Below are 9980 nucleotides of genomic sequence, written 5' to 3'. Positions count from 1 at the left end.
ATCCATTGGTAAGCATTATAAAGATGAAGTTTTGTGTGATATTATTGATATGGATGCTTGTCATATTTTATTTAGACACCCTTGGCAATATGATGTGGATGTGATTTATAAAGGCAGAGATAATGTGATGATGTTTATGTGGAATAATCATAAAATTGCTATGGCTCCTGTGTATCAATTTGAGAAATCTGGTGGAAAGAAAGGGGAGAGTTTTCTGACCTTGTCTAGTAGTGAATTTGAGATGGAGGAGGCCTTTAAAGAATCTGAAGTTTACTGCCCAGTGGTGATAAAAGGGTTGTTGGCTGCAGAAAAGGAAGATGTGGTGATCACTAAGGAAGTGCAGAATATGTTGGGAGAGTTTGAAGAGTTGATTTCAGATGAGTTGCCCAACGAACTACCACCTATGAGGGTCATTCAACATCAGATTGATTTGGTTCCTGGAGCTAGTTTGCCAAATCTGCCACATTACCGAATGAGTCCCAAGGAGAATGAGATTTTGAGGGAGCAGATTGAAGACTTGTTGAAAAAAGGGTTCATTCATGAAAGTATGAGTCCTTGTGCAGTTCCAGTCCTCCTTGTGCCTAAGAAGGGCAATCAATGGCGGATGTGTGTTGATAGTAGGGCCATAAATAAGATAACGGTGAAGTACAAGTTTCCCATTCCTCGTTTGGAGGACATGCTTGATGAACTGGAGGGTTCCAATGTGTTTACCAAGATAGATCTTCGAAGTGGTTACCACTAGATTTGAATCAAGCCAGGAGATGAGTGGAAGACAGCTTTTAAGAGCAAGGATGGCTTGTTCGAGTGGATGGTTATGCCATTCGGGTTGTCTAATGCACCCAGCACTTTTATGAGGCTTATCAACCAGGTTCTTCGTCCTTTTATTGGTTCCTTTGTCGTGGTGTATTTTGATGATATATTGATCTATAGCAGGACCAAAGAAGAACATCTGGTACATTTGAGACAAGTTTTGGAACCTTTACAGGAAAATAAATTGTACATTAACCTGAAGAAGTGTACTTTCTATACCAACAAACTGTTATTTTTGGGATTTGTGGTTGGAGAAGAAGGCATTTAGGTTGATGAAGAAAAGGTGAGAGCAATAAGAGAATGGCCAGCTCCAAAAACAGTTTCTGAGGTGCGGAGCTTTCATGGTTTAGCTACTTTCTACAGGAGGTTTGTGAAGAATTTCAGTACCATTACTGCCCCTATTACTGAATGTTTGAAGAAAGGCAAATTCCAATGGGGAGAGGAACAAGAGAAGAGTTTTTCCTTAATCAAGGAGAAACTTTGTACTGCACCAGTTCTTGCTCTTCCTAATTTTGACAAGATATTTGAGGTTGAATGTGATGCTAGTGGCGTGGGGGTCGGTGCTGTGTTGTCATAAGAGAAGAAACCAGTAGCATTCTTTAGTGAAAAGTTGAGTGAAGCTCGTCAGAAATGGAGTACTTATGACCAAGAATTTTATGCAATGTTTCAGGCATTGAGGCAATGGGAGCACTACCTGATTCAGAGGGAGTTTGTACTGTTCACTGACCTTCAGGCCTTGAAGTACCTTAATAGCCAGAAAACTGTGAATAAGATGCATGCAAGGTGGGTGAGTTTTCTGTAGAAATTCCCTTTTGTGATTCAGCATAAATCTGGTACTCTTAACCAGGTTGCAGATGCTTTGAGTAGGAGGGCTTCCTTGCTGGTCACTTTAGCTTAGGAGATTGTGGGGTTTGATCTCTTGAAGGAGTTGTATGAGGAAGATGTTGATTTCAGGGAGATTTGGGCCAAGTGCAGCAACAATAATGCAGTTGCCGATTTTTATGAGAATGAAGGATATTTATTCAAGGGCAACTGACTATGTATCCCTAGTTCTTCATTGAGGGAGAAACTGATCAGAGATCTGCATGGAGGGAGATTGAGTGGGCACTTGGGCCGAGACAAAACTATTGCTAGCCTTGAGGAGAGGTATTTCTGGCCACAGTTGAAGAAGGATGCAGGAACTATCGTGAGAAAGTACTAAACCTGCCAGGTTTCTAAGGGTCAGTCCCAAAACACAGGTCTTTATCTACCTTTACCTGTTCCTGAAGATATTTGGCAGGATCTTGCTATGGATTTTGTGTTGGGATTACCCCGTACCCAACGGGGTGTGGATTCAGTGTTTGTGGTAGTTGACAGGTTCTCCAAGATGGCGCATTTCATCGCATGTAAGAAGACTGCTGATGCTTCTAATATAGCCAAACTGTTCTTCAGGGAGGTAGTTCGTTTGCATGGAGTACCCAAGTCCATTACTTCTGACAGAGACACAAAGTTCCTTAGCCACTTCTGGATTACCTTGTGGAGGATGTTTGGAACAGCTTTGAACCGTAGCAGCACAACTCATCCTCAAACTGATGGGCAGATAGAGGTTACTAACAAAACTTTGGGTAACATGATCCGAAGTGTTTGTGGAGATCGACCCAAACAGTGGGATTATACTTTGCCACAGGTGGAGTTTGCTTATAACAGTGTTGTGCATAGTGCAACAGGGAAGTCACCATTCTCCTTAGTTTATACTGATGTTCCTCGACATGTGGTTGATCTGGTGAAGCTTCCTAAGGTTCCTGGTGTTAGTGTTGCTGCTGAGGGCATGGCTAGAGATGTGCAGGCTGTTCGAGACGAAGTTAAGGCCAAGCTGGAAGAAACTAATGCTAAGTATAAAGTTGCAGCTGATAAACATCGTAGAGTAAAAGTGTTCCAAGAGGGTGATGATGTGATGGTGTTTCTGAGGAAGGAGAGATTTCCTGTTGGTACCTATAACAAGATGAAGCCCAGAAAATATGGTCCTTTTAAGGTGTTGCGGAAGATCAACGACAATGCTTATGTTGTTGCCCTTCCTGATTCCATGGGTATCTCTAACACCTTTAATGTGGCTGACCTGCATGAGTTTCGTGAAGATGAGGTTCTTTATCCAGATGAGAACTCGGGGTCGAGTTCTTCGGAGGTGGAGGAGACTGATGCAGAACGGATGGCAGCCCAATTCGAAGAACAGTTGGATCGTGCTAAAGGAGGAAAACGAAAAGTGACTAGTAGACACGAAACAGCTCGGTGTCTGATTGGGACGTGCCTTACCTTTCTAGAAAGGGAATCGCGCCAGAAACAAGACTCATTGCTTGGCTATGAGCTGTGGCATTTTTCGGGCTTTCGGGATCGTTTAGGGCCTCAAAACTGCATTTTTCTATTTTCCCCGTTTTTGGTTTTCCTAGTTATTTTTTGGTTGTTTTCGTTTTTACCCATGGGCTTTAGGGTTTCATTGTTAGTCGCCCTAGGGTTACTTTTCTCTTATTTATGCTGCCGCAAGCGGCTACAAAACCTATCTTTTCAACTTTTAATCAATAAAATAGAGAATTTTATCTTTTATCTCTGGTGGACTCCAGAACCCTTTTGTCAGGTTTATTGCTGGTAAACCTATTTATCAATCCGACTGCGTCAATATTGAACTTGGCGCATAAAAAATCTTCTGTACCAAAAGATCATGACCCATTGATAAAAAACAGCACCTTGACTGATGTGTTTTCCGTCATCATCATTCTTCATTTTTGGTAATGCCAATGAGGCACACTATATTTACTTTTCCTCGAGGAGTTTCAAGCATCGTTAGAAAAATTAAGAGAGCCTTACGATTCTGTCTAGGTTGGAAGGAAAGTTAAGGCATAACACTACAATGTGATCGCCACCAAAAGACGGTTCACTGGATATTTAGGAATGCATGGAGTAAAAACTGAAATTGCAAGTGTACACAATGAGCATTCGAAAGGTAAATACATTCCCAGAATTCAGCCATTACCACGCAAAAACCGAAGAATTTGGGTCCATTCATTACTGATGGTTAAGGCCTACAGACCAAGTGATACCTCATGCTCATACCAGCAGAAAGGAAGAGATTCTGAAAATGCTTTACCAACAAAATGGTTTACCATCAACATGAAATAGAAGGTGAAGATTCTACATAGACGTCGGTCCCTTCGAAAACAAGACTTGAATAATTGAACATAGGCCTACAAATTGGGGTTGGCATAGCATAAATGCTTTATGTGCTCCCATAAGTAGAGGAATTTCAGGCTATGACAGGACCCACAATTCATGATGTAAAGAAGGCTATTACTAATCAGCACACAGTTAGAGTCCAACAGAGGCATTGCCTTGTGGCTAATGTGGCTGCACAAACTTGTAGTCCCTTCTGATATCGATCTATCATTCCAAATTTCCAACTATAATCTTTGCATTAAAGTAAAGTAAACAAGATCACCTAAGATAGTTCTCCAAGTTATAAATGCAGATCACGGAAAATTTGGGAATGCAGATCACAAGAGAGTTTATCGTTCTGTTTTCTTTTTCAATCACTCCACTTCCAAAATAGATTACACTGAATATACATTTATAATGTATGAAAGCGAATTATCAGGACACAATCAAAGTCATGGATCATAAAGCTGCAAGATCTTCATAACACAACAGAGAGAAGCAAAACTGTACCAGCAATGTTGAATATAAATAAAATCTTACCACCAGTAAGTAGTGCAGCATCAGGGGGCTAAACAGTTACACACTCTGTCTTCAAGGTGTCAATTAAGATGTTACATCCTGGAGATCCACATTTTCTTGATACACACTCAGTAGTTGAGGTATTTGGTTGACAAATTTTGTCACAAACATCTCCAAGAACTGCTCTTCCGCATAAGCTAACACACACGGCTTACTCAAGTTTTCATTTATCAATCCTTTCGACAACAAAACTTTCAACACCGAACACCTTGGGATTATTCTCTTCTGCAAACTATAAGAACAAACAATTGCGTATTTGGCAATTATTACTGAAGGCCATCCCATCTTGTTCACCCAAAAATCCATTACTTGCATTAGTTTCTTCTCCGACACAACCATACTACGAGGGCACTTCCTGAAGGCAGAGAGAAAATCATCCTCAGACCAACCCCACCTCATCATATAAACTTGGCGATTACGATTAAACGTATTCCTACACCACAATGCATTCATTGCCTTCAAGCTAGTTGAGTTTTTTCATATTGAATCCCATTTCCTTCACCTCACCCACAAGTTGAGAGAAACTTTCATGCTTTAGAATCACAAGGCGAGTAAAATGACGAAACAACATAGAAATGCATGACTGGGGCACACCTACTTCTCTCAAAAGCCTAATATTCGGCAACACACTAGTGCAGTGGTTTGCCATGAAAATCCGTGAGTTACGCCTCAAAACAGCAACAACAGATTTGTGGGGCAGCATACTCCTAAGGAATTTATGAATCGGTATAATGCGTTTCTCCAAGCTTTGGAGTTAAAGCCATAGTTTTGGCAAGGTCCTGCCTTGAAAGTCCAACAGAGCTGAAATACTCGAGCTTTGGCAAAACGGATTTCTCAAAATCAGCAGTAAGAAATTGTGGGCATGACCTAATAACCTGAGCGATCTGGGTTTCAGAGAAGCCATGCTTTCTGAAATGGGCCAAAACGGAGTCTGCTCTTGCTGCGGATCGCAACTTGACCCGCTTGGATGCTGAAATTGCTCCTTCCGGTGACAACCCACATGAGTTTATCAAGTAATTCACTGTGAAATTCTCATCTTGTGAGGTAATGATGCGAGTGCAGAGAAATTTCTGATTTTGATGAGAAAACCATGAGGGTGTTCGATCACCCGCAACAAGTTTTCTACTTTTGGAAGCAAATGGGAGAGATAACGTTGACAACGAGGATCTTCTTCAGGTTGTGGAGCACTACCATTTTCGATATCGATGACGGTGACCAATTTCTGTCACAATATATATATTAAATAATAATAATAATAATAAATAAATAAATACCCTAGTAGGTCAAAGGAGTTTTTTTTTAACCTTTTACAGCTTCATGTCTTTTCTTTGTCGAAAAAAAACTCCATGTCTGTTTAAGGATATCTCTATTTGTGTTTAATCCAAACTTTAGGTTACTTGACCTAGTGGTAATAGGGTTCAATTAAAAGAATCTAGAGATTCTCTTTCCTTGTATGATTCTAACTCTATGCATTGTAATCCTCTATATAAAGAGGCCCCTATTATCAATGCGAATACACAGCGATTATCTCTCAATTTCTAATTCCCTAAAACAAGTTATCAGCACGAAGCCCTAACCTTGAAATCCTAAATTCGTAGCCTTCAAATCCCAAAAACCACCGCCGCCCACCTTGAAGATCTCAACTCCAGGAGTCCAGAACCGGCGGCCCCACCCCCAGAACCGGCTGGAAAACCACCGAACCGGCCACCGGAAGTAGCGAAAGTCCCTCTGCCCGGTTCAAAGCTTTCCTCCCTGCCTACTGCTACCAAACTTCACCAGCAGCTGCAGCCGGACCCTAGATCACCGGAGCCAAAAAATCAAAACCGAAACCGGCTTAGAACCACGTGAACCGGCTTCCTGAACCGCTGCCTGAACCTGTGCTTCAATCAACATCAACCTCCGGTTAGCCCTAGGCCTAGATGCTGAAGCCCAAGTCGAGCCCACGTGCAGCTGGCCCAAGCGGAGCCCACGTGAATCAACCGAGCCGCCGAGCCGCAGAATCCCCTGCCACGTCATCATACACGCAAGCGTCCAGTCAGCTACCACGTCATCATCCGGACTGCCACGTCAGCACCGGCTGCTACGCCAGCACCCCCGATCAACGGTCAGTCAACGGCCGGTCAACTCTTTTCCGGCCACTTTCGAGAGACTTTTCGGGCCATTTTTCCGGCAGCTACAGTAACTTTTCCAACGACATTTTTCCGGCCAACTTTTCAGTCAAGATTTCCTGCAATTTTTCAAGGTAAACTTTTCTAAAAATTCCCCTTTTTTTGAAGTTTTTGAATTTCTTCTTCTTTTCTTGGGGACTTCCAACATCCCTTCTTCTACCCCCCTTTCTTCTTTATAGGGGAGTCCAAAAGCCGAACTGTGGGGCCTCTCGATCATTTTGCAAAGCCAGTTCCTTCGGGAAATTAGGACTGAGACCATCCTACGCAAAGGATATGAAAATACTCATTCTGTTCTTACATCAAATCAATGGGATTCTATGGACTGATTCAACCAACCTGCAGACGTTTAAATATCTCATGATGTTGGTTGACACGCAAACACGCTGGTCACGTGTCATGCCATTGTCCACCTATAAATGCTGCTTATGCTACACTCCTAGCACATATCATAAGACAACGGGCTCACTCCCCAGATCATCCTATTCAGTCAATTGGATTTGACTATGCTAGAGAGTTTACATCGAAAGACTTTCGATGGATATTGCCAAGGGACTGATGTTGGACATCACATTCCCATGTACACCCATATGGTCTTGCGGAAACGACTACGATGATAGTTCAGACATTGGTAATGCGCACCAATCTCCTTCTATCCGCTTGGGGTGATGCAATATCGCATGCAACTATGCTAATTCATCTACGACCCACCGCCACTCAATGTACCTCTGCATTACAGCTAGTGACTAGGTACAAGTATCGTACTTACGCATATTTGAGTGAGCCATTTATGTGCTAATTGTGCCGCCACAGCGCTCTATGATAAGTCCTTACAGACGAATGGGTAACTACGTCCGCCACTTAATGCCCTTACCAGGCGATCTCATTACCGCTAGATTTGCAGGTTGTCACTTTGATGAGACAGTCTTCCCATCGTTAGGGGGAGATAAGAACACAGATGTTCAGCAGGAACGACAGGAATTGTCGTGGCCTATCCCCACTATGTCTCATCTCGATCCCTGTTAAAGTGACGAGATCACACAAATATGCTGCAAACAAGCCTGCAAGGAAGAACGTCCCTACGAGAGGACGTAGCGCCACCCTACACGGAGGTAGGCATGGTGCCAACGCCAAAGAGAGTGGCACTCTGGCGTTACAGGCCATGGCCCCAACTAGGATGCGTGGGAGGCCCGTGAGTTCGAAGGATACTTTGGCACATTTCAATCCTTTGATCATCAAGACTCAAAATCCGTCTTATGAGAATCTTCCGGGTTATGGTTATCGTTGGGGGACGCCTCAACGTCAGAACCTGTTCCTGAGAATATAGAGCTCTATGAAACTTACACTAGTGTACATGAGACGTGAGATAGAAACTCCATCATAATTGGTGATGCAGTTGCGTATTTCATTGCGCATGAGTTTGTTGAGTCAGATGATATCGAACCACGCTCCGTTGATGAATGAATGCCAACGTAGAGAGATTTGGCCTAAATGGAAAGATGCGATCCAGGTTAAGATGGATTCTCTAACGAAGAGGAAGGTTTTCGAGCTAGAGATGCTAACACATCCTGACATAAAACCTATTGACTAATGGGTCTTCGTTAGAAAGCGTAGTGAGAAAAAGAGATGGTAATCTCGCCTTATGGCGCAAGGCTTCTCATAAAACACCATGGAATCGACTACGATGAGACATATTCTCTCGTAATGGATGTCATTGCACTCCACTACCTTGTCAGTTTGGTAGTTTTCGAATAACTGAACATGCAGCTTACAAATGTGGTCACTACGTATCTCTATGGGGATCTAGATACGGAATATACATGAAGGTTCATGGTGAACTTCATTTACTCAAGTCAAGAGGCTCTAGACCACGGAGCGCGTTTACAATAAGATTGAAACGCTCACTAAAGTTTTGGATTCTATCGCGGTTCATGATCTTCATTAGAAGCCCTTAAAGAGTTAAGGGAAACCGCTGAACACTTGAAATCCAAGTTTGAGATGAAGGATTTTGGGAGAACACGATTATGGCTCAGTTTGGAACTTGAGCATCGTGTCGATAGATGCTTAAGCATTTTGACAAGGTCAAGCCTTCAAGCACCCCCATGATCGTCCATAGTCTTGATCCTGAAAAGGATCCTCTTCGTCGAAAGAATGATGACGAAGATGTGTTAGAGGCAGGAGTGCCTTACTTAGTACAATAGGTGCATTATTATACTTATCCCAATGCACAAGACCGGACATCTCATATGTTGTGAACTTGTTAGCTAGATATAGCTCTGCGCCAACGCGACGCCATTGGATTGGTGTAAAAGATATCTTTCGATATTTGAGATGTATGATTGATATGGGCTTGTTCTATCCCTACACAGAGATGATGGATTCGGACCCATCACACACCAGGTACGCCACCAACACTGGCCTGTGTCCACTACCCCCATCCCAAAACGACATGTGTTTTGAAAGGTTTTGCTATTGTTGGGTATCTATCTGACCCACACAAAGGTCATTCCCAATCCGGTCAAGTGTTCACCATGGGAAAAGACCGTGACATCTTGGAGGTCTACAGAATAGGCCCTAGTCGCTATATCTTCGAACAATGCAGAGATCATTGCTCTTCACGAAGTGGTTCGTGAATGTATATGGATTGGATCCATAATTACGCATGTTCGAACAATTGTGGTTTGAATTCTACCACAGATGAGCCTACGAGCATTTAGGATAATGCTGCTTGTTTTGAACAAATGAGGCAAGGCTACATCAAAAGCGATAACACCAAGCATAATCAGCAACAACAGACTCTCCTCGAGATCAAAGTGAACTAGGTTCAATCTGAGGACAATGAGGCAGACTTGTTTACTAAGTCATTGCCCAAATCCACGATAGAGAAACATGTGGCAAGGATTGGCTTGCGGAAATTATCTAAACTCCCATGATCGTAGTCATCAAAGGGAGGCACAGACATCAGGGGGAGATGTCTACATGTTCGTCTTGAATCGTGAAGGGTGTGTTGTACTCTTTTTCCCCTTCGACTGAGGTTATTTTTGTCTCACTGGGTTTTTGTTACTCGGCAAGGTTTTTAACGAGGCAACGAGGGAAGCACCGCATTTGGACAACACAAGGGGGAGTGTTTAAGGATATCTCTATTTGTGTTTAATCCAAACTCTAGGATACTTGACCTAGTGGTAATAGGGTTCAATTAGAAGAATCTAGAGATTCTCTTTCCTTGTATGATTCTAACTCTAT

General features: G+C 42.7%; 1 protein-coding gene across 1 annotated transcript; it reads right to left on the bottom strand.

Annotated features, from left to right (window-relative positions):
- Positions 1-4289: 4289 nt before the first annotated feature.
- Positions 4290-5741, bottom strand: LOC112201592. Its single transcript, XM_040512858.1, is given in 2 exon segments — positions 4290-5040; positions 5042-5741. Coding segments are annotated over 2 exon segments (678 nt in total). The 5' UTR covers positions 5276-5741; the 3' UTR covers positions 4290-4596.
- Positions 5742-9980: the final 4239 nt, after the last annotated feature.

This window comes from Rosa chinensis, chromosome 1 (genome assembly GCF_002994745.2).
Source record: "Rosa chinensis cultivar Old Blush chromosome 1, RchiOBHm-V2, whole genome shotgun sequence".
NCBI lineage: Eukaryota > Viridiplantae > Streptophyta > Magnoliopsida > Rosales > Rosaceae > Rosa > Rosa chinensis.
The sequence above is the reverse complement of the archived record's forward strand: the minus strand, read 5'-3'. Positions and strand labels throughout refer to the sequence as shown.